A 25,255-nucleotide genomic window follows, 5' to 3' on the forward strand; every position below is an offset into this window, starting at 1 on the left:
AAACTTTATATAGTGGTTATAATCATCTCAATAGGGTATCCCAAAATTTTCTACCTGAGGCAACTCCCTCACCCTGTATCATCATGGCTGCCCCACAATAACAGAATTTTCCCTTTCTGGAGACCTACCATAAATCCAACTCTGAACATCTTCCAGAGGGATTGTAGTATCTTTGAAGCCACCCCCCATTGGATTTTAATGGCTTGAGTTAAATTAGTAAAGGGATAGCTGTGTTTAGTTTTTTGAGCTGGTATTTGTAAAACTGCTATCTGCTGATTTAGAGTTTGATTTCATGCTTTGCTTTACAAAAACCTGCTCCTTCCTTATTTCTGTTTATACTCCCAACTCTCTCTACTACTTCTGATTTATTTTGTTCATTTTCTTTCTTATTGGAATCTGTTAAATTGGGTAATGGGGAGATCTGAGTTGTGTAGGAGAGAGATCATTGCCCTATGAGCTGACCACAGTGACTGGGTTTCCCCTCCATAGAAAGTTAAATCAGAACATATGTTATCCATCCTAAACCTTAGGGATAGTTATTTATTTTAAAAACATGTATATTTTTGTTGTGGTTCTTACAATGGTTTTTATACTGGTTGAATTATATTTGAATGTATTGTTCAGAGGTTGTATTTAAAAATAATACTAAATCTGTAACAATATTGTAATATTTTATCTATTAAATTTTATGCTTGCATTTTGTTTGTCCACCTTCAGGGGACTTGGTCCAGAAAGGCAGCTTATCAATTTAAAACAGTAGTAATAATTAACAAACTCAAAAGAAAGAAATCTGGTGTTATCAAAGTTCTGTGAAGCAAAACCCACACAAACTGCACACAGCATTTTGACAGTATATTCTCTATCATTACCAAACATTTTTTTTACTGATAAGAGTGCATTATGGAATTTATAACAACTTCATGGATTAGGCCACCCTTATTCCCACTTTAAAAATGTGGACTTGAAAGTACAGAGGCTCAAATTTAAATATTATCCATTGGAAGACACTGGGCATTTGTTCTTCAAAAGTACACAGGTGTTCTATTCTCAAACACCCTTTAGCCTTGGTTACTGCATAAAGTTTGGGAAATGAAAACACTGGAAGACAAGATCACACTCAGCACACAACTTCTGGAGTGAACCAGCCTTCAACCCAAAACCTGCAAGCAAACTTTTATCAAAGTGCTATAATTTAAATTCTAGGAAGAGCAATTTCCTGTTTTTAATTAAGTCAGCCCCTGCACTATTCTGCTCCCGGGAGAGTCCCCGTGGGCAACCACCTCAATCTTTCGGATTTTCCAGAGTGATGGATTCTGGCTGCAATCGCTTGCTCTTGATGTCCCAGCTCCGAATTTGCTTCCTGCGTATTCATGGAATAATTCCATGCTTTTGCATTCGTCATCTCAAAAGGTGTAATTTTTCCTGGTCTCGGGGGACAATTTAGCCACTTACGCAGGTGCCATTTTACCTGAGTCAGTGGGAGGGCACCCAGCGCAAGTGGCCACTGAACCTGCCTTTACCCTGCGTCCCATTTGGTTTGGGAGGTTCAAGTTTGCGAAATCCAGGCCGCGCTTTGCCATTGCTCTTGCCGCAGCACCGCGAGGGCCACTGCTCCCTTCGCTGTTACGTGGGTAGGCGCAGATGCCGAGAGGATCCAGACCAGGTTTTGCCTCCTCCCCAGCGGCGCAGCCAGAGACTCCCGGGCTCCTTGCCTGCAGTGGGGTGTTCAAATCTCAGCGAGGGAAGGAAGAGCCGACCGAGGGGCTGCAGTAGCAGCAGCAGCAGCAGGAGGTCGCGGGATGGAGTCCAGCCCAGTCTAGCCGGGGATCAAGCTGCAGGCAGCAATCATGGTGAGTCGCTGCTGGCCGCCGCTCTCCTCGGGGAAACTGTCCCGGGTCCCGGCTTCGGCTGGGACCTGTCCATCTGGCGGGTGGCTCTTTGTTCTCATCCGCTTTCGGACAGTGGCGCTTGCTTCCCCCCCTTCTCCCGGGTCTGAAACCGAGATGGATCTAGCCCTCTCTCATTTCGTTTACACGTGGTTCCCCGATCGTCTGCGAATGCAGCCCCGAGCGAGCAGCGTGTCTTCCCTTTGGGGGGGTCTGGGACGGGCTCAACTGGGTTCCCTTGGGACGGGGTGGCTGGCTCATGGGGCCGGACTGGACTGGAAATGGAGGCGTCGGGGCGCGCAGAGACGGGGGAACCCTGCCCGCCCTCGTAACGCTGCCCCGGGCTTCGCAGCAAAGGAGTTCGGTGGTGAAGATCAGGCTAGAGGGCCGCAGGTTTTTCGCTCCGGCGAAGGCGAATGGCGACCCCGCGACTTGGTGTTGGAGAGAAAGGCGCATCCTTTTATTGGTGAGCGCCGTCGTTCTTTGGGAGTTGCGCAGCAGAGAGGCTCTGCGCAGTAGAATGCTTTCCCGCTTGCTTGCGTGGTAGCAATGATGGTAGGGGATATCTAAACGATCCGTGCTGGGAGCTTATGTCAGTGCAGAGGTTGCCTCCCGGGTAACTTTACATTGTGACATTCATTCTGGGTTAGCTTTCTACCTAGTCGTAGATCTGGATAAACCGGAACATGTACTTGTGCTTGTGTTTGAAATTAAAAAAGCACACAAAACAAACAAAAACCGTGCAAGGACTTGACAAGCGTCACATGTGGCAAAGATCTGAGCAAGTCGCATTACATATTTCTGGCCATCAAACACCCTGACAGTTTACTCCCGGATAGACAGCGGTCTGCTACACTTCTGGGGTAAAGTGCTCTTTCTTACCGGTATTACATGAACACCCACGTTAAGTGCTCCCTGGAAATAAAGTAAAAGCTGGGAAACAGTTGAATTGTAAAGTATCCTGTCTGTTAACTGAGAGTGAGACTAGCTCCAGATATCTAAAAGGAATGAAGTGCCACTTTTTATTCTTTGATAGCCCCACTGCTCTCTCAGCCAAGGAGGTAAAAGCAACAAAAGAGTAAACTTTTTAAATTATTGAAACTAATCTTTACGCACATTGGAATTGCATGGTGTGGTCTGTGAGCACTTCTTCTGGCCTGTTATTTCTAAGGAACCATGAAGGTGATCATTCTCTTCCTTTGTGGTCTCCTGCCTAGCACAGGACAGAGCATTCCTTCCAGAGACCCCCTACTGTGTGACCAGTGAATGCAAGTGACATATTGAGATTGTTAACTAGAGTGAATTGAATGAAACCAGCACAAGAGACTGCTCCCCTTTGCTAGGACTAACCCTATTGTTAGAAGAGACCACCCTGAAGGGCTATGGACCCCCACGAGCAAAAATTCCAGTCCCTTTTGTAACTGGACACCAAACACATGAATATGGTGGCATACAATATAAAGCCAGTGGTTGGCTTGAATATTTGACCTTCCCCCTCCCACTTGTGATCACCTTCAAAAAGGTCATCCTCATAAATGTTAACATTGTAAAGTTTTACTTTAACAACCAGGGAATCCTGAATGTTTATGAGTGACATGTATCTACCCTCCCTCCAGATTATAGTATCTGAAAGTCATTGAGTAATCATGCCCAAGATCACAGGATCTGGAAGGAAAAAACTGAGTGAGTGTGATCAGCATGCTGAAAACACCTGTCTCCAGATCTTCACAGCATGGAAATTGGATAGGAGAAGGGACAAGATGAAATCTTGAAGGACACTGTAGGACATACCAGGACTAGGGATGAGGGAGACATCTCTTCAGTTCACATTCCAATGCAAATTTACCTAATTTTCAAGCCAATAGGCAAACCAGCACACAGTTATTCTTCCAAATTTGCACATCTCTGAATTTGAGATGCTGTTCTCCAGCTAAAAAATGCATATAAAGGAAGAGCGTATATTGAGGGAAAGTGTGTACACAGATGTGTATACTAGTGAAAATAATGTCTAAAAATGTATTAGGGAAGGTTGCCAGCAAAGATGCATGTGTTGGGCAGAAATGTACACAGAAAGGTGTTTATTGGGAGAAATGTGCAAAAAAGTACAGATTTTTGTGTTGACTTAAAAAATATATATAAAACTGTTGTGGAAATAGGAGAAATTGAGTTTAAGCATGGAAAACAAGAAACCTAGACAAAACAAAACTGACAAATTCATCCATCCCTATCAGAGCTGATTATAGACATCTACCATTACCCCTGGAATCCCTGTGCCAGTGGTAGAACAACTTGATATCAGTCCTAGAGATGTATGTCAAGCCCCACCTTCACAACCCCAACACATTATTATCAGCAGCATCAAGTTAGAGAGGTTGGAAAGGCAGGACCATTCGTCCACCAGCATCAGCAACCCCCACCTGCAGATCAAGCTATAAAATACAGAGCACGGTTTGCCAGGATCAGAGAGTGGGTACACTGCAAAAATAGCTTGAAATGATTCATACTGCAAGCCACGCCACACACTGCAGGGGAACACAATAGCCCCCAGGCTCAGTGATCATCGGGGGAAATTCCCAACGTAACCAAACCCTGAAAGTCTAATAAGATCAACATTGCGCAAGTTATTTTGTTGATCTCCAGGCATACATCATCCAGCAGTGCCACAAGCAAAATATAACCCAGATCAGAAACAAGATTGGCTTGCATCCAGCAGGCCATTTATCTTTCATTACTACAAATCACACGCCATTCGGGTGGCTCATATGGCGGCACTTTCTTCTTCACTTGCCTTACCAGATTCTATTTGAAGTGTGTAGTAAAAAGTCCCAGAATATTAGTCAAACAGTAAAGGTTGGAGTCTTGACAAAGGAATCCAAGCCAAATTTGTGGGGTTGTAAACTCAAACGAGAGCTTTATAATGCCCCTGAGTTTGCATGTCTTGCTCTTAAGTGAGCACTTTGTTGCTTTGTACCAGGGGCTTATAAGGCACACACTAAGCTACCCATCTGACTTTCTCTTGTCGCTTTTAATAATATGATGCGTTATAGCAATAGGTAAATAAATAATGTACAGACATGAAGCTGATGACACTTCCCTCCTTTGAGAATGGTGTGCTGCAAAACACAGTGGTCTTCTGGACAGACCTATTTCTTTTTGCATCCACCTCCCCTCCCACCCAATATTATGAAGCTAACAGCACAGAATTGAACCTAGACAATGTGTTTATTTGAAGAAGAAGAAAAAGAAAAAACCCCATCAAAAAAGCAAGATTTGAGGTCTTGCAGAATTTGGAATATCTTTGGCCAAGTGTAATGTCATGGCCGGAGGAAATGTGGGGATGACTAATGGCTAAACAGAACACAACGCTCCATCCTCTGTAAAGATATGCTAGAAAGCTCCTTAAAAATGAGAACTCCTGAAGTTCTGCCTCAGGAACCGGATTCTGTTCGGCATGCTGCAGCCATAAATCCAGGAAGGAGCCTCATAATGTAGTAGATATGAGCACCTGCTCATGTACAGAAGGTCCTAGTTCAGATTGTTGAAGCTCCAGTCAGAAAGAATCTCAGGATCCCATTTCCTGTGAAAGGATGGGGAAAGTGGCTACTTACTTGAAGACCTTGAAGAATCACTCTAGAAAATACAGTCGTCTGATTCAATTTACAAAGAAGGCGATTTTGTTTCTTGAATCTCCAAAGTCTAATAGTTCTTGATGAGTCATTGGTGTATACATGTTTGGCTTTCAGAACAGAGCATTCTCTTTCTGGGATATCTTAGTAGTCATTTTCTCCATTCTTTTTCTGAGCAGTATAGATTGTTAGCTATGTAAAGATATAGTCAATTCATACCGTTTTAGTCTCTGTCATCCTGTTGTTTTGAATGGTATATAGATCATAAAAGCAAGACTGAGGAACAGCTTTAGAAAGTGCTTTCACTATAGCTGCAGGTCATTTAAAAACAAATCTCTTATGCAGGCATAGGCAAACTCGGCCCTCCAGATGTTTTGGGACTACAACTCCCATCATCCGTAGCTAACAGGACCAGTGGTCAGGGATGGTGGCAGTTGTAGTCCCAAAACATCTGGAGGGCCGAGTTTGCCTATGCCTGCTCTTATGTATGTATGTGGGTTTGGGGGGGGGGTTTGCTTCTTTGCGGGACAATTGGGGTCATAGAATCATAGAATTGGAAGGTACCCCGAAGGTCATCTAGTCCAACCTCATGTGCATCTTGTACATTAGCATTATGATGAATTTGGATGATGGGAGTTTGGAATCCAACAATACTGTATCTGGAATGCCACAGTTTCCCGATTTCTGGTGTAGCAGTTGAGCAGTTCTTTTGATGCATGCATTCCCTTTTTGAAGGAGAGCTGATCAGTGCAGAAGCCAAGTCTGAGAATACTTATACTCAAAGGAATGTCTGGGCATTGCTTCTAACCTTGAATGCCCCAACAGAGTCAACCTTACCTGCCCGGGGGTTTCACAAGCTGCTTCCTGTGAAATGGCTATTTTTAGATTGAGAAGGATACAGGAAACATGAGCCACTTCCTTGTTCCAACCATTGCCTCACCTTCTTTGGAGAGGCAACTGAACAGTTTACACGGGCAGTACATGGAATAAGTCTCTCCTCCTCTCAGGGTGTTGGTCTTGTGCCTAATGCTCTCACTTTTGTACTGTAAAATGTGTGCAAACTTGTTGAAGAGCTGCAATTGGGTGTGGCTTCCCAAAATGTATACAGTGGTTGCACATGTAGCAGTTGTCCTGTTCCCCCCACCCCGTCTCCCCACTGCATGAAAGTGCATTTGGTATAGCAAACAGCTCTTGGAGCAACCTCCATGCAGTGGCTCCTGGTGAAGAAATCTGTAGCATTAGATGGTCCACATTAGATGACTGACGAGAGGGGACTGACTTGGTTGAAAAAGTTTGTCTGGGCTGTTATATTGACTGAACTTTACAGTTCTGGTAGCTCCATCTCTAAATAGAAATCGTAGATCTCTGGAGAAGTGCAGGAAAGGGTGATCAAGATTATCAAGGGTTGAAACGCCACCCTCTGTGGAAAGGGGTAAAGTTATGGTACTACATCACTTTGAAAAAGATGATTTATCAAAAAATATGTGGCGTGGAAAGAATAGGTAGTATAATCCCCCTCCATTCCCTTTCATAATACTAAAAGTTGAGGTCACCCAATTGTTTCACAGTACACCCAGTAGATTCAGAACAGAGAAAAGAAAATAATTTCAAACAAAGCGTAGAATTCACTTCCATAAGGTGTGTTGATGGCCACAGGCTTACATAATGATTTTAAAAGGGGATTAGGCAAATTTATGGAGAAAGATTATCAATGGACACAATAGGTAAATAGAACCTCCCAAGTTTAGAACATGTATAGCACTGAAATCAAGTTGCAGGTGGTGGTGAAGCAACAGTAAAGGGCTGTCCTGCCATCAGCTTCCCTGAAGCATCTAGGTGACCATTACTAGGAATAGAACGGTGGACTAGATGGACCTTTGGTCTGACCAGGAGGCCTTTTCTATTTTTATGACATTCACGGTCTCCTTCAGATGTTCAGGATCACAGCAAGCTTCTAAAAATCTGATGTTGATTTAAAAGTCATTCTCAGTGACAGCCACATATTGGAGTCTCTTAATTTGCCGTCTGGTTTATGAGTCTTGGCATAAACTGCAGTCACATTTTTAATACTTGTTCACACCATGAAGCTTATCGCCTTCTCTTTTTGGAGAAAGAAATGAAATTAACATTGACATTCTCAGGAGAGACCAAGAGTTCTTTGGCTCAGAAATGTTACAGCCCACACAAGTACAGTGGTACCTTGGTTCTCAAATGCCTTGGTTCTCAAACAACTTGGAACCCAAACAATGCAAACCCAGAAGTAAGTGTTCCAGTTTGCGAACTTTTTTTGGAAGCTGAACATGCTCCGTTTTGAGTACCACACTTCCGTTTTGAGTGTTACGTTTCCGATTTGAGTGCCACATTTTGGTTTTGAGTGTTACGCTGAGGTCTGTCTATTTTTGCTATTTATTTTGCGTTTTTGTTTTTGCGGCTCTTTTTGTTTTGTTTTTGTGACTGTGTGGAACCCAGTTCAGCTACTGATTGATTGACTGTGTGACTTTAGTACATTGTTTATTGCTTTCATTTTATGGATCAATGGTCTTGTTAGATAGTAAAATTCATGTTATATTGCTGTTTTAGGGGTTGTTTTAAAAGTCTGGAACGGATTAATCCATTTTGCATTACTTTCTATGGGAAAGCATGCCTTGGTTTTGGAACGGACTTCCAGAACGGATTAAGTTTGAGAACCAAGGTACCAGTGTACTGTATTAGTGTGTTTGGATAGTGAAGTTTCAGCTTTTAGGGTCAGGAATCCTTGAACCTGACTTATTCTCTGAGAATTGGACAAGAACCATGTCCATTTAGCCACCACTGCATCCTTACGGTAATGTGCCTCCAGATCTCAAATATCCCCAGTCATCTCTTGCCTTGCATTGCTCTCTTATGTGTGCTTTGTTGCAGTTATCGCTTGCACTGCTAGATCTTCCTTTTCCACCTTAAACCCTTATTTCTACAACAGAACATGCCTATGCATCGCTTCTAGAGCCTAACTATGGATGGTTTCAGATGTTGCATTGGAGCACTGAAAAGATAACGCTCTTTCCATGCTTCTGGGTAGTAGTAATAGCAGCAAACTATCATCTTCAAAAGAAGCTGTATAAGCTGGAAAACCTGTGTAGCACATAGCAGAATGGAAGCAGGATGTGCAAGTTATTCATACATTTCCCCCCAGCAGCAATTTTGGGTAGTATCCAAAGCAATCTTCAGTTTCCCAGACTTTGCCTGCTTCAACTTTGAGCCTGCTTCATTTACCTGTCCCTGACTTAGCCCTGACCACTTGTATTATCCGTCTGTCACTGTCAATTTATTATTACATTACAGATTTGCCCAGTTTGTCCTATTGCTGCAAATAGTGGAACATCAGAAGAACCCTGTTGGATCAGGCCAAAGGAGGCCTATTTAGTCCACATCCTACTCTCAAGAATTGGTTGGCCACTGTGAGACTTGGAGAAAGTCCCCTTATGCAGTTGGAAATCCTTGCAGAGGGCATGTGTTCTGAATACTGCCCACCGTTACAAGTGAGGTCTCTCTCACCATAGATTTGTATATTGGCATAAATGGAAGGGGGTCTGATCCTACAGGGAAGCACTAGTTCCAGTGTGTGACAAAATTATTATGTTATTGAAGTCTGCAGAGGCTAGACTCTTGGCAGTTCCTGCAGCAAGCCAGTCTCTCGCCTCAGTTCTTTTTTTAGCACTTATCTCCACAAGAATTGCCAATTTAGCCCAGTCTTCTGGCAATCACTGGCATTTCAAAATGAGGTGAAAAGTCATGCAAAGCACACATATTGTAAGGTAATATACCTCAGAAATGCCATACCCCTATTTTTCATAATGTGATGGAATTTTGCCCTAAGGCTTGAAGGATTTATTTTCCTCCACCTATGCAGCACCAATTATTCTTGCTCTAGTTACCCTTTATAGTATAGCTGCCCAATTTATCTTGGTTAAATTCTGATACTTAGGTACAATCTGTGTTGGAGATTTCCATAGGTCAGTTAAAAATGAGGTGAGAGTATCCTTTAATCAGTTTGCAACTAGCCCTAAGGCAAAGCAATCCTATGCTTTATTTTTTCTTTTCTTTTTTGGTGAGGGGGGCGGAATGCACCACCATTGCATTGCTGGAACATCCCCATAACCTCTATTTATCAAGTTGGGGACACACACACACACGTACAAATACAAAAGCAGTATTAGAAAGGGAGACATCAAACCGGGCCAGCATTCCTGGGAAAACTGGCACTGCCCACGCTGAATCAGGGATTGTGCCGGCAATGTGACTACACAGCACCCAAGTAATTTCCTGGGCAAGAGGCTTGCAAATATCAAGTGTAGCCCTCCTGCGAACAGGGATTAAAGATTCAGGTAGGGAGGTAAAAACTCTTTGGCCAAGCAGCCCAAGGGAGGGGTTGAGCTGTGTAACAAAAGCAGCCAGCTACAGACACTTGCTGACAGCAGCAACTTTCAGTGACTCACTGCATAGAGCACGGGGCTGGGAAGCAGGATATGAGAGTGTGAGCCCTACTAGAGGGAGGGGGCAAATAGGGCCGTGCTCACCTTTTGTAAGCCTAGACACACACACACACACACACACACACACACACACACACACAGCAGGGAGGGAGGAGGGGAAGGGAAGGAAAAAGCTATGTTGGGGCAAAAGAGAGTGAGTTTCCAAGTCTTGAACCCACGCTGCAAATACAGTGGTACCTCGGGTTACAGACGCTTCAGGTTACAGACGTTTCAGGTTACTGACTCCGCTAACCCAGAAATAGTACCTCGGGTTAAGAACTTTGCTTCAGGATGAGAACAGAAATCGTGCGGCGGCAGCAGGAGGCCCCATTAGCTAAAGTGGTACCTCAGGTTAAGAACAGTTTCAGGTTAAGAACATACCTCCAGAATGAATTAAGTTCTTAACCCGAGGTACTACTGTACCACAGAGCAAGAGGAGCAGACAGTTAGTAAACACACCATGGGGCATTTGTTTTCCTCCCATCCTCAGCCTGAACAACCATGCATAGATGCCAGGAGCTCTGGGACTGCAGAAGAGCAGGCTGGAGGTCCCTGGTTCAAATCCAAGGTGCAACTCCACGCTAGGGAAGGTGAGGGGACACCCTCCACGCACACCAGAATAGCTCCCTTGGTTAAAGTGTGGGGCTGATGATGTCAGGGTTGCAGGTTCGATCCCCGTATGGGACAGCTGCGTGTTCCTGCATTGCAGGGTTTGGACTAGATGTTCCTCAGGGTCCCTTTCATCTCTACAATTCTATGATTCTTTGTACCCAGGCACATCTGTGCCAGTCAGGAGGAGTGCTGCATGCCCATTAACCTGATTCCTGCAGGGGCTGCCTAGCCCTTTTTGCTCACCTCTGCTCTCTGGCAACCTACATGGTCAATCCACCTCCCTCTCACTTTTGCAAGATAGGCCAGCCCTGCCAGGTAGCATCCCAACAGGACCCATTGCTTCTCCTAGCTTTTTGTTATAAAGCAGAGCATTCACTGAGCAGAGAATATCTGGCAGGAGAAATATATCCAGAAGTTTAAAAATATGTGTTCATGTATTTATATATGAAGCATATACAAGAGGCCAAGTGGAAGAAACAAATGTGAAGCTTCTATTGGAAAAGAATGTGAATAGGAAGGAAGCGAATGAAGGTATATTTGGATGGATTTGAAGCAGTATGCGGAGTGCAGAAAAGGTTGAAGAAGTATGACAGTGCTTTTCCTAAGGGTCCTAGAGTCCAATGTGATATTGTAGAAGATGGGAAATCCTTCAATAGATGATTGAAAGGAAACTAAGAGGAAAAAGGAACTAGATGAAGACTTGGCTAGAACCACATGGAGCAAATTCAAGAAAAGGGTGGAGTCCTATGATGCCCACAAAACATTTCAGAAGACAGAGAACAGTGAAGAGTCATTGGACATCAGACTATGAACTGAACAGTAGAGAAAGAGATCTGGCAGGAACTGGCTTCCATCCCAGTTGGCATGACAGGTCTGACTGAGGAATTTCCATACAGATTCAATGCGTCACAGTCCTAGCGTTACGTGAACAGGTTCATCCATGTGAACCAGCCCAACTTCATTTTATTCCAGTTTGTATGCCACCTTTCCAAATTACTGTGTTTGAGGTGGTTTACAACCCTAAGAAATGACAAAAGTTACGCTAGAAATCACTGCTGCCCTGTAACAATTCAAAATATAACCAAAAACAATTAACATTCAATAATTTGTTTCACATATAGTATCAACAACATGACAATAAAAGAAAATCATCCCATCAGCTAATCATGAAATTATTATGAACAAAACAAGATGATATTGGGAAATATTTATTTTATTCCATTCTGTATGTGAATTGCTTCCTATAAAATATCTCAAAAGTAATAAATACATCAACAATAAACACATGTGCGCGCGCGCGCACACACACACACACACACATAGTTTCAAATATAAAAACAATTTCAGTTTGATGCAGATACTGAGTGGGATAAAAATATCCACTGCAAAGGCTTGTTGAAGAACAAAAGGCATTCAATAGACTTTGAAAAGATAACTGAGATGGTGTCTGTCTGATAGAAACAGTATGGAGTTCTCAAGAGTTGGTGCTGCCATTCTAACGGCCCAATTCCTACATTGTACAGAATGGGCCTCTTGATTAGATGGCATATGCAGAAGTCCATTTCTCTTCACAGTGCAGTCATTGGTTGGGCATATAAGGAGTAATATACTCTTATATTCTGGTCCCAAGCTCTATAGGCTTTGCATACTAGCACCTTGAACTTAGTCTGGTAGCTAATTGGCAGTGGGTGTAATTCTTTCAGCAACAGCATAATACGATGGTGATAGTCTGCCTCAGTGAGCAGTTGAGCCACTGCATTTTGCACGATCTGCAGTTTCTGAACCACCTTCATGGGCAGCATCACATGGAGCATCTTGCAGTGGTTCAATCTGGAGGCTACCAGTGCATAAGCAACCATTTTCAGGCTTTCCTGGTTCAACCAAAACTGGTAAAAAAACCACTCCTGGCCATGAAGGTCACCCCAGCTTCTATTTATTTATTTAAAACCATATGCAGCACTTTTCACCATATGTCTCAAACAGCTTACAGAAACAAAAACACCCAATATGCAATAAGTAGAGGGGAGAACATTAGAACAACATTCATGGTGTGAAGGTCTCATGGTTTAACCTGACATCTGAAACTTAGCAAGGACAGTGCCTGCCTAATTTCTAATGGTAGGGAGTTCCTTAGAGTAAGTCTGTTACAATGGAGGCATGACTTCTTGTTGACATGAGTTGTTCTTCTGGTCCATGGGAGAACACACTTCCCCGGATGATCTCACTGATCAACCTGGGACATATGGGCTAAAGCAGTCAGTAAGGTATCCTGAGCCCAGGTTGTTCAGGACTTTGTACATGGTAGCAGATGGAAAGCCAGTGCAAGTCTTCTAAGTCCGTTGTCATGTGTAGTCTATCATCAGTCTAGCCAGAACATTCCACAATAGTTGAAGCTTCTGGATGAACCACAAGGGCATAGTCTTGAGGTTATCAATACACATGGAATTTAGTAGCCAGGTCATCCCTAATCAGGAACTGCCACACTTGGTGGGCATACCAGCAGATAAAAAGAACTCCCCGTTACTGAGGCCACCAAGTTAGTTCCAGGAGTACCCCTAAACTATGTACCTGCTCCTTCAGGAGGAGTGCAGCCCTATCCAGAGTGGGCAACTACCTTCTCTCTTGTATCTGGGAACCAGCCTCTAGTGTCAGTGTTGGATCCAGGAGGACACCCAGTCTACAAACCTGCTCCATTACGGCAGTACAACCCAATAGAAAGGCAACTGTCCAATTATTGAGACTTGGGAACCACTTACCCGCAGCACCTCCATCTTGCAATGATTCAGACTTGTTTTTTTGGCCTTCACCGAGTCCACACTCTGGTCCAGGGCATGCACAGTCTCTCCTGATTCAGATGGGGTGTGAGCCTCTAAGCCAGGAAAGTTTCAAGAGTCTTGGCACTGTGTAGGAATCTAGGCCGCCAAATCCTCTGGGACATCTATTGAAACGCCCCATCCTATGTGCCAGTCAACATGGGATACGATCATTATAATGAGCCTTTAGCTACTGTCGCTACCCTTTGTCATGTGCACTGGGGACCCAATTATGTGCACCAAGGGTGGAGAGCTCTTACTCCTCTGCAAGAACTGTGTCAACATCTGTTAAAGCTGGGCGGGCTCTCTGCCACAAGCCTACTTTGAACAGACTGTGTATTATCAGTACATGTGGGAACATAAATGAGCTGTGTGGAAGTCTGTTGCCATGGAAACCTTCCTCTTTGAGACTGCCTTGATCTACTTGATATGACTGGAGCCGACTTACTGGCCTCTAGGGAAAGCGGAGTCCCGGGTTCTGTTGCCAGTTTGACTGTGGACCTTTTTTGGCACCTGTTGGCAAAGCCCCTTTAACATTGTGCTTCCGTACTTGTGGCAGCTTTTTGACTCAGGGTTATGAGCATGTTGGGCTGATTCATTATCCGATAATTAATGAGCCGGCAGTGCTTAGGGTCATTATCTTGCAGGGTCAGAGCATGAACATTTGGCAGCAAGCTCGTTTAAAATGGAGGTGCAGAGAATGCTCTGAGGTGCTAGCCTTCTTAGAGCCACTGCCCTGGGCAATTCAAGAAATCAGCCCTAATTTGGTAGTGATGGAAACTGGAATATTGAGATTACCTTCTTAGAGGCCTATGAATAAATGGAAGGAAGTGTAGAATAGAGCTCCCCCCTGCCCCGGGTTATTACTTTTGCTTTGTGATGTTTAGCTTATTTTTTTAGTTGATGATTTAAGTGTTTTATTAATTGTAATTGTTTTCCTGATGATTTGTTAAATATTCTATGTTGTTTATGGTGTATTTGTGATGTATTATGCTGTATCATGTTATTGTTATTTATTGTTCATAAACCGCTTTGGGATTCATTTGAATGAAAAGCAGCATAGAAATATAATAAATCACATCATATCAGTGCATTGAGCTCTTACAGTGGGCATTTAGGCTTACCCATGCAGAGGATAAGAGTGCCTTCTGCCATCTTATAGTGCCTTCTGCTAGCTTACCTGACTGGTACACCAACGATGACTATACTTGGACAGAGATAGCCTGGCTTCAGTGATCCTGGTGTGTCTTGGTAACCTAATTCAGTCACTGTGAGGTGTTGTATGTTGGACTGCCTTTGATGATGGTCCAGAAACTACAGATAGTATAGAATACAGCTGCAAGAGTACTATTTGTTATACGGGACTGCCTCTCCTGGGTATGCCTCATGGAGGACCTTAAGGTCCACATATAGCAACACCCTAGAGGTCCCGGGCCCTAAGGAAGTTAGATTAGCTTCAACCAGAGCCAGGGCCTTCTCAACACTGGCTCCGGCCTGGTGGAATGCTCTGTCTCATGAGACCAGGACCCTGCGGGATCTGATTTCTTTCTGCAGGGCCTGTAAGACAAAGTTGTTCCACCTGGCCTTTGGCTTAGAATCAGTTTGATTCCCTCCCCCTCTTTCTTTTTCCTTTCTCTTCCTATGAAGAGACTGCATCCTAATGTTTTAATGTTGTATCTTAATCTTTTAAATTGTATTTTAATCAACTTGTTTTTATTTTTGTTTGTTAGCCGCCCTGAGCCCCGTCTTGGCTGGGTATAAATAAATAATAATAATAATAATAATAATAATAATAATAATAATAATAATTTGGGGCTGGGTACTATGAGCCTATTATGCCAACTACACTGGTGCCCAACGTGTTGCCAGGCCCAAATCAGAGTGCTGATTCTGACCTTCCAAGTCCTTCATAGTTTGGGGTTGCAGTATCTGAAAAACCGCTTTCCCTCCTTATGTACCTATATACTCCGAGATCAACAATGGGGATCCTTCTCCGAGTGCCACCACAGCTGAGATACAACAGGTGGCTATGAAAAAAAACTGGGCTGCTCAGTAGTGGCTTGCCAGAGAGGTTCTCTCTGCTGCCTAGCTAGACAGCTTTTCATCCCCAGGCAAAACCCTTTCCTATTCTCACAGGTTTTTAAAATCTGTCGCTTTTAATTTCTTTATCTACTCTCTCCCCCCCCCCACCTTTTGTGTGTGTGCTTGTTTTCTTTTCTGGAATTTGTTTTCCTATCTGGAATGTTGCTGCCTCTTTTAATGCTGTTTCTGTACTGCATTTATTTTTTGTGATTTTTTTATTGTTTTAATATTTCTTTGCCCATAACACAAAGAATAACTAAAGCAAACAAGCAAGCAAGCAAGCAAACAAACGAACAAACAAATAAATAAATGGATACCATTTTAAACAGTAGATGGGAAGATATAATAATCCCTGGGTGTAGGAAACTATCTTATCAGGACTAGTCTAGCCTATTGCTTGCTGTGCTGGTTTCTGCTCAGGGAGTTTTTGTTGGACTTCTGGGAGCATTCGGAAATATGGCTCTCTACCTGCTGTCAGAAGTTCACCTTTATTTTGCTTCATGTGTAAACCAGACCTTGATCTGTGGCATTGGGAGACCAAACATTCATTTGCAAACAGTTAACAGCAGGCTTTCAGGCTCCCTCCTAGTAATGCCGAGTATTCAAAGCCTTCACACCTGCTCAGGAAATGATGCTGTCCTGCCCATCTTGCCTCCCAAATATCTTTTCCGGTTTCCTCCAATTCAGCTGTTTGTGCTTCCAGCTCATCTCTGAGCATGTTTCCAATTTAGCTCCCTGAAACGCTGCCTCATCAGAATAAATCTGTGCCAAGATACTTAATTCAGTTCTTGCCCTGAGAAATCACCAAACAGTTTAAGACACGAGTCCTGACTTTAGTTACAGGGGACACAGAGGATTGTTACTCCTTATATTATTGCCTCCATGAGGAGGCAAAAATAGCAAGTCATATATGCTTGTTTCTCTACTGTTCAGCTCTGCCAGTGTATATCTGGAGCGAGGTCTGGAGACAAGTATATAGAAACTGGGTGACATTTCTGAATTTTAGGAGAGTGCCCACTCATACATCACCAAGAAAGAGTAAACCCATTACCAAAAAGAGGTAAAAAAAACCCCATACAAACCTGTAGTAAATCTGTACGTGCTAATTCATTCCTTTTTTTAGGATTGAAGTTGTTGAGCATTTTTTACAATTTTACCCCAGAGTTGCTGAGCTTTTTTTAGGATTTTACCCCAGGACATATACTGCCACGGGTGCTGGATTAAATTGACCAGCGGGCTGGATTGGGCCCCTGAAATGGACTTTGGACATGCCTGCCATAGTAGGACACATGGCCACCCTATCTGCCCCATGGAAGCTGGCAAGCATTAGGTTGTGGCAATGAAGATAGAGAAAGTGTTGTGAATCCATGGTTCCATGGCAATGCTGAATCTTTACCTTCCTGCGTACATGGTCATGCTGTGTGAGTGCTGAACTGTGAGGCCGGGCTAGCATATTCTTGAGGCGCCATCAGTGGCCACATCATAGCAAGAGCACACCTCAGTGAGGGAGAGGTGTCAGTGGTTCCACACACAGCAAGAGGGCTGGAATTCAGGGCAGTGGTGGAGCTGACATGTCAGCATCTGGTATGTGCCTGCCTTCCTTTCTCACCTGTTAACCAACTGAACATCAGACTGTACACTTAACTAGCCTAGAGCTAAAATAAAGGTCCTGTTTGGTGTGAGAGGGAAATTGCAGTTGCATCATCACTATCACTCTTACAATATGACAGACCAAGGCTGAATCCTGGTAGGAAGCTCCTTTCCTCATTGTGGTCCCATCAAATGTCATGCCAGACTCATGTCCTGTTCTGACTGGCTTGTTAAGCCGCAAAAATATGCTACCAGCAAAGTCTTATTATATAGGATTCTGACTGCAGTTGACCAAGTGGGCCAGGGGAGGCTATCAGAGATCATCATTAGAGCAGGATGTTCCTAGGGACAGTAGAGGCTGACACCAGCATATAATGTATAGAGCAGTGGTGGGAAACTTGGCACCCTCCATATGTTGTTGGACTCTTGCTCCCATCGGCCGCAGCCAGCATGGTCCATGGTGAGGGATAATGGGAGTTGTAGTCCAACTGCATTGGCCGGAGATGGTGGGGAAGCACAGGTTCTCCAGCTCAATATAGGCTTGCCAAGAGTTCTTTTATTGGCGGCTAAAATAAGGAAATGATTTGCAGTAGCTTTGGTGAGAGAATAACTGGTAGCTGCGCAAGTATTGTCAGTTTTGGAGCTCCTCCTTTGCCATCCAATGTGTTTATTTTCGTTTTCCACCCTACTGCCTGAGGCGGGGGGAGGAGCTAGATATGGGAGTCAGCTTGTCATCAGAGGAGAATAACTTAGGCTTCTGTGGGGAGCAGGTCTGGGTGGATCCTGCCTCCTTGTTGGGAGTTGCTTCTTCCTGCTGAAGCATCTCCCACATTTGGACTCTGCTCTGGCTGGGTAAGTAAATAGGTCAGTAAAAGGGATACAGGAGACGGGGCCCATAGTTAGCTGTAGGGCAGGGGTGGGGACCTTGCAGCCCTCCAGATGTTGTTGGGCATTTATGCCCATCAGCCTCAACCAGCAAGGCCAATGGTCAGGATTGATGGGGGTTGTAGGCCAACAACAGCTTCTGGACTCCCTACCCCTCCCGTAATATCAGTGGCTTCTATTGGTGTGCTTGACTACCAAAGCTTAAGAGAGGACTTGTTTCCTAGCATGGTGTCACTAGGAACTGGTGTGAGGACCTTTCGCTGACAGGAATGGATTGGGATAGATTTTTAGCCTGCTGTCCCCACAGGCTGGTGGGAACAAACATATCAATAACTTGTGTGCCTGTGTGACTTCTTTTGGCAGTGCTGGCATTCCGCTTGTCGTTAAATCTCCATGGCAACAGCACAGGCTTCTCATGTGACCTGTGACCCTGGCAATTGTCTTTTTGATCCTTACTCTCTGGATTCTGAGCCTGACGACGGCAGCATGGGCAGCGTGGGCAGCCTAGTAGAGAAACAGGATTTCTTGCCAACTGCTCCGGGAGGTCTGCGCGGCATGCGTCAGCCAGACGGGCTGCTCCGGAAAGGAATGTCACAGCGTGAAGTTTTTGGCTACTTGCATGGGGGCAAACGGGACACCCGGGCTGAGAAGAAGCACCAGTCATCTGGAGGTGGCTTTAAACGGGACTATGAGAGTGACCGGGAGAACCAGTCCCCCGAGCGGTATTTCCGGGACAATCAACGGGCAGCTGATTTCTCCAAGAGCTCCTTGCCTGAACGTGGACGCTTTGACAAGGTGAGCAAGCTGGGGGTGTGGTTTTAGGAAGGAAGAGAGCGTTTCTTGGCAGAGACTGGAAGGGGAATGGGGTGGGGCTTCTTGGCATAAATCCAATGCATTTTCCCACCAGTAGTCCTACAGTATTTCTGATGTCTTGAAACAGAAAGCCTTTAGCTGTATATAGTGTCCAGCAGTGTGTGATGTGGGGATATTGGATTAATGGGGTGTTCTGGAGGTCAGGAACTTGCTGTTGGACTCTAACTCCCATCAGCCAAAGCCAACGGTCAGGGCTATTGAGGACTGTAATCAAACAATATATGGGGGGGGGGGGCAACAGGTTCTCCACCACTGCATTGGAGCATGGGAGGAGCTAATGGACCTGGAGGGACCTAGATGATGAAGAAGAAGAGTTTGGATTTGATATCCCGCCTTTCACTCCCTTTAAGGAGTCTCAAAGTGGCTAACATTCTCCTTTCCCTTCCTCCCCCACAACAAACACTCTGTGAGGTGAGAGGGGCTGAGAGACTTCAAAGAAGTGTGACTGGCCCAAGGTCACCCAGCAGCTGCATGTGGAGGAGCGGAGACGCGAACCCGGTTCACCAGATTACTAGAGTACCGCTCTTAACCACTATACCACACTGGCTCTCTAAGATCTAAGGAGATGTCGTTTATAGTGGACAGAACAACTAGATTGGCTACTGTTGCTGTACTGTTGCTATCGGTGGACCCTAGGATACACTTGGCCTCATGGCCACCAAATTCCACATGGTCTCCAGTATGCTGCTGCTGCTGGCCAGGGAGTGCCCAGCCTACGTGGTCAAAGAAGTAGGCTGCCCCTGCCTGAAACTTGTTCTTCTTGAAGGCCTATGCCATTTATCTTCAACATCTGAACGAGGAAGTAGTTGAGGGGCGATCAGTAGGGAAAACCAAACTATATAATGGGGCAGCAACCCTTTTTTAGACCAAGGGCTGCAACCCTTTTGGGGCTACATGCCAGTGTTGGGTGGGGCCAGAAGCAGAAGTGAGCAGAGCAACAACAAATGTGAATTTTACTTTTGTGCAGGTGGCTAGTTTCCAGGTGGCAAGCGACAAGCATTATCAATTTCAATCAAGCACACGCTGCAACCAAGCAAAAACATTCAGGGCAGTATTTCCCACCCCCAAATGCAGCAAAATGAGTACACCCAAGGCATGTGCAAATGGATCTACATTGTCTGAGAAAATAGTCCTCTCTGATGAGGGAGTGCACCTCATCATCTGTTCGGTATCTTCTGAGCTCCGAGAGTTGGCAACGCTGATGAACGAACAGGAGACAACATCCCAGGCTCACCACTTTAGCTTCAGCATCAAGTCACACATAATGAAAATCATTCCCAGTAGATTCATGCAGTCTGGTGTGGGGTCTTCCAGGGTAGGGTTGTTCTCTGTGGATAGAGGTTTGTATCTGAGAATGTGATTTGGCCACCGTGGGTTCATTGCGTTGTTACCGGCCATTGTGCACTGCCTATGGCTACTCCGAGCAGCCCCCATCGCAACACCAGCTTCTGCTTCTCTTGATACTCAGAGCACTATTAAAAGAAATAATTTCATGAGCAGAACTACTTCCGCTTGCACAGTGAGACTCCCCCTCCCCACCATGTGAGGTGTGCGCCTCCCCAGATTTGCTCCGGAGTGTTGGGGCAACCCCTGAATCAGATTTGGGGGACAGGGTGGAGGGAGAAGAGGGGGAGATTGTTGCACAAGGAGAATTCTGTGTGCTGATGGAATGTTCACCTTAGCACCATATTGATTTCCACTATAGCGCTATATTGAATTCCATCCTTGAGGCAGGTCCAGTAGCGGGTGTGGCTGAGGAAGGGCGTGTGGCTTGAGAAGAGTCCCAATGGCCAGATAAGAGATGTAGAGGACCACAGTTGCCCCCTAGACCTGCTGTTCTGCATCCCTGCTATATAGAACCAACTCTACAAATTGTGGCAAGAACATGTTGACCTCCTTCCATCCCTGCTTTGCTCATGGGCTGATGTACCTGCTAATGGCTCTTGTGTTCCTTCCAGTGTCGGATAAGACCCTCTGCCTTCAAGGTGGTGTCTGGGAAGAGCTTGTTGTCCATGCCGGGGCTGTCATCAGCCAAAGGCCAGAAGCTGTCCAAGAGCAACGGAAGCCTGCACACGCTGCTGACCCAGAGCAGCACCAGCAGCTCCTCGCAACGCGGCCCTCTCCGCAGCCACCTGCTGCACACCATCAGCCTGGATGAGAGCACCAACTCTATCCAAAGCTTCCCCACCTACACTCCCCGTTTCAAACCTGCTCCAGCTCAGCTCAGTGCTTCCGTAGGCCACATCAACCACATTGGCGGTTCCTTAGACAGGGCTTCTCGGGGGCCACGGGACCCTTTGGCTGTAGACAAAGCACCTCTGTCTTGCAAGAGCCTCAGTCGCCTGCAGAGCTCTGGGGAACCACCCCCTCCGTATGAACCCACATACTCCTTGGAAGATGTGGTGAAGCAGCTCGAGGACCGGCTGACAGAGAAGGGCATGGAGCTCCGCCAGCTTAAGAGAAATCTGAGTGAGAATGATGATCCCTTCACACAGGTGGGTGGATTTTCACCACAGGATGGGCTTACTTGGTCCTGTGGAAACTACAGTCTGCTCTCCCTTTCCTCATTTTGTCTTCTCTTTTTTGGATCTTGCATCATCTTCCATTCCTAAAGCACCCGATCCTTAATTTGCATCCCACATACATCACTGTCAGCCATGTCACCCTTCTCTAGGCTTGCTAGTAGCCACTTTCCTGGATGCCTGTGGTGAAGAAGAATGGCCTCAAGGCAATGGAGAAGCTTTTCTATGGAGTAAGAAAGCTGGTTGCTCCTACACTGCTTTCAGGCTTTCAAAGTGCCATACAGATTACTAACATGGGTATGTTGGGGCAGGTGGACTAGTAACAGTACTTCATTGCAAGGCTGCTTATTTGCAAGACTCTCAGTGTCTGATTTCCACTCCTATCTGGAACCAATTCCTGCCACCAATCTAGTCCTGAGCTACTTTGAAAGAAAGGGTGGGATATAAATTTAATTAAAGAATTCCTTGCACATTCCTCATTAAGTATATAACAGAAATAGAGGAAAGGAAAAAATAGTTTACATAGGAGATGTGTGTGAAGTACCGTGTGTGCCAGTGGAAGGAAGGAAGGAGTAGAGGATGTAATCCTCGTGGTGAAGCTTTTCCACACAGAAATGGGTTATATTGAAATGTGTGTTGATGAGGGATCTCCTCTGTGAAGCAGACTGTAGAGCTGAGAACTTGAGCTCCAATTTTTCTCCCTGGTCTGATTTTATTTATTTTACTATATGTATATGATCATTGAAAAACACCTTCTCTTACATTGGTCCCAGCACCAGTGTCAAGGGAGCTGGACTCCCCACAGTGAAAGACAATGGCCAAATTGTGTTACAGGCAGGTTTAAAAATAATTGTGCAATTATGTTCATAAAAGTGACTTGCCCAATTGTCCCTATGTGAATAATTTGTGTGGTCTAAAATATTAAACAACTACTTTAGGGGGCAAACTTTTCTGCTTGATTTCCTTGAAGCAATTCTTAGCCTCCCTGGGCTGTCAGGTAAATGGTGCTTCATAGCCCCTTTTTGTTTTACTTGGTTTTGTTTTAAAAATTTTCTTTTTTGTTGATGATGTGGAGAGCACAATAGAGTGAAAAAGTGAACTGCCCAGATAATATTGCAGGGTTTTGCTGCCCATCCATATCTTCTGTTTGGAACATGCAGTCTTACTGAGTGTCAAGCTATGCTCTGGGGACAGAATGACTTGGCAGTTCTGCTGTCACTGGACTGTGTTTTGTTCTACCAGCCAAGGAGTTACACATCATGAATATTGAAAAGCTGCTCCTTTTCTGAATCATAACATATGTTAATTAAGTTTATACGGTCATACATATTCAGGTTGATTATAAATGAGCTGACTTATTCTGAAGCAGGCTAGTACTAGCCCTTCTTACCAGTCCTGTCTATAAACAGACTGGCAGCAGAATCTCAGGATGTAGACTCTTCCCAGTTCTGTTATCTGGATCCTTTCAGAGGTAACCAATGTGGTCTCTCTAGATGTTTCCATACTACAACTCCCATCATCCATGACCATTGGCCATGCTGGCTGGGGTTGATGGGGGCTTGGAATCCAATAACATCTGCAGGGTACTGTGTTGGCTACGCCTTTTACCTTGTGATGCTATGGACTTAAACCGAGACATTTAAAGAATGAGTCCTAGAGTAGAATAGATTTGCCTTCCATAGAAAGCCTGAGCTTTCTAGATTGGGATATCTTTTGTACTGAGAAAAGTCATTGATTTGCCAACTGAATCTGGCCAGTCATCTCAAGGGCTGACGTAAGACCTCTCCATGATCTTCTCTCATTTTGACAGATGTATGAGGACAAACAGCGCTTGTGGATGGATGAGCTGGATGAACTGAAGCAGATGTATGTAGCCAAGCTGCAGCAAGTGATGCAACAGGCCCAACGCAGCCAGCGGGCACTTCAGCTGCAGCTCTACAAAGCTCAGCAGGAAAAGAAACGGCTGCAAGAAGAGCTGGACCTTCAGCAGAGGCAGTGCGAGGAGCTGAGGCTGCAGCAGCAACAGGCAGAGCGCTTGAGCCCCAAGTTGGAGGAGACCCAGTGGGAGGTGAGTGGGGAAAACCCATACAGAGCACAGTGCCAATGTCCACTGTGATCCTGGCTCTTCTTTGCTCCTCAGCATGCTCATGGTTCTACTGGTGTCCATGCATCCCCATCTGGGAGTGGAGGCTGCCAGTTCTATTGAACTCTGGTGTTTGTGCAAAGCAGATCAATTCTTACTAGACAGCTGGCAAAGTTTTTGTGGCTACTGCTTCCCTCTTGCCAAGCTGTAGAACTAAGTTTTCATATGCAAAGTCTTACGTTCACAATCCTATCTGAGCAACTCCCAACATCTCTCTTTCTCTCTGGTCTTTGTTCTTGCTTGGTTGACTTTGCTATGGGCATGACATTGTCCTTTGGAAATATTCCAACCCTTTCCCTCTGCTGTGCTGCAGCACCCAGCATCCAACAGCTCACTGCTTCTCTTTGTCTAGTCTTATCCCCTGTTCTCAGCCTAATGTACTGTTTTGACAGGTCTGTCAGAAGACTGCAGAGATTTCATTGCTCAAGCAGCAGTTCCGAGATGCCCAGGAGGAGATAGCCCAGAAACTGGGTGAAATCTTCAGCTTGAAAACACAGCTGCGGGAGGTCCGAACAGAGCTGCAAGCCAAGGACTCGCAACTGGCACAGTTGGGGGACTCTTTCCAAACCTTGCCAGAGCGCAGCTCCCCTGTTCCTCCACGGGACTCTCCCATGCAAGCATGCCAGGACTTTTTGGGTTGTGAAACAGATGACTCTAAAAGTCAGGGGATGCAGGGGGAGAGCGCAGAGGGGGCTGAGTGGCTATGGGGAGAATTGCTGCGCGAGAGGCGCCAGGCCCAGCTACAAGCTGCAAACTTTGAGCAGGAGCGGAAAACTTGGCAAAAGGAGAAGGAAAAAGTCCTGCGCTATCAGCGGGAGATTCAGGCCAGCTATATGGAGATGTACTACCGGAACCAGACACTGGAGAGGCAGCTAAGTGAGTTCCGGCAGTTCCAAGCTGAGCCCAGAAGTATCAGCTCGGAGCCACCTTGGATTGAAAGAGTTGAGTCCTCAAAGATCTGAACAGTATGCAAGGGGCTCTGTGCTGGAATTACAAAGGGGAGAGGTACCACACAGCAGCATGGACCTTGGGGTTTTGGTAGAAGAAGTGGTTAAACTAAAGGACTGGTTAACCTCGCCCATAGAGGATTTTGAAGACTGCTGCTGTCCATGGAATGGAATCCCAGCATTGCACCTGGCATTTTCTGTCCGTCCAGGTAGGCCTTTGCCTCCCTGTCACTGCTGTCTTGGAGGGCAGAATGCTTTCCTGTTGTGTCCTGCTTTGTGCCCACACTGGCACTGTCTGTCAGGATGGAAGGCTTGTTATTGTGGAATGTGAACGGCCACGATTGGGAGCTATGGCCCTTCTTGAAAATGTCTGAAGAAGAATGTGCAAAAGATGGTGCCACCGAGCAATGAGCCCTTCGTGGAGCTTTGGCTGTGTCTCTTCACAACTTGAGACTTGGCCTGTTGTGCTGAGAAGCAGCGGTGGAGCAAGCTTACAACACAAGGCCCACACAACTGGAGCTTCTAAGAGAGGCACAGCACGAGGACCAGCAGCAGAGCAAACCGATCGGGCACCTGGGACGCTCTGCAGGGCCTCTGAGGAGTCTGCCTGCCTCTTCCCACTCAGCCGCCCTACAGCTCAGGGGGAGGCGTGGGCAGACCGTTTGGGGTAGCGTGGAGCCTGCGGGCGCCCAAGCCACCGCATCACTCCCAGGCCCCGTGGTGCCTGGCATTTTGTCTCTCCCCTCAGTGGTGACACCAGGGGCC

General features: G+C 45.5%; 1 protein-coding gene across 3 annotated transcripts; it reads left to right on the plus strand.

The window, feature by feature from the left end:
• Positions 1-1,707: 1,707 nt before the first annotated feature.
• Positions 1,708-25,075, plus strand: N4BP3 (NEDD4 binding protein 3). Of its 3 annotated transcripts, none has more exons than XM_080996166.1 (5): positions 1,708-1,850; positions 18,369-18,800; positions 20,837-21,373; positions 23,211-23,468; positions 23,936-25,075. In XM_080996166.1, the coding sequence occupies exons 2-5, from the start codon at positions 18,399-18,401 to the stop codon at positions 24,503-24,505; spliced, it is 1,767 nt and encodes a 588-aa protein (XP_080852292.1). In that variant the 5' UTR covers positions 1,708-1,850; positions 18,369-18,398; the 3' UTR covers positions 24,506-25,075. The 3 variants fall into 3 exon arrangements, with proteins under 3 accessions (XP_080852292.1, XP_080852294.1, XP_080852293.1); XM_080996168.1 differs by lacking the exon at positions 1,708-1,850 and adding an exon at positions 16,712-17,114; XM_080996167.1 differs by lacking the exon at positions 1,708-1,850 and adding an exon at positions 17,196-17,972.
• The last annotated feature ends 180 nt before the right edge of the window (positions 25,076-25,255 follow it).

This window comes from Podarcis pityusensis (assembly GCF_964106645.2).
Source record: "Podarcis pityusensis genome assembly, chromosome: 2".
NCBI classification, from domain to species: Eukaryota; Metazoa; Chordata; class Lepidosauria; order Squamata; family Lacertidae; genus Podarcis; species Podarcis pityusensis.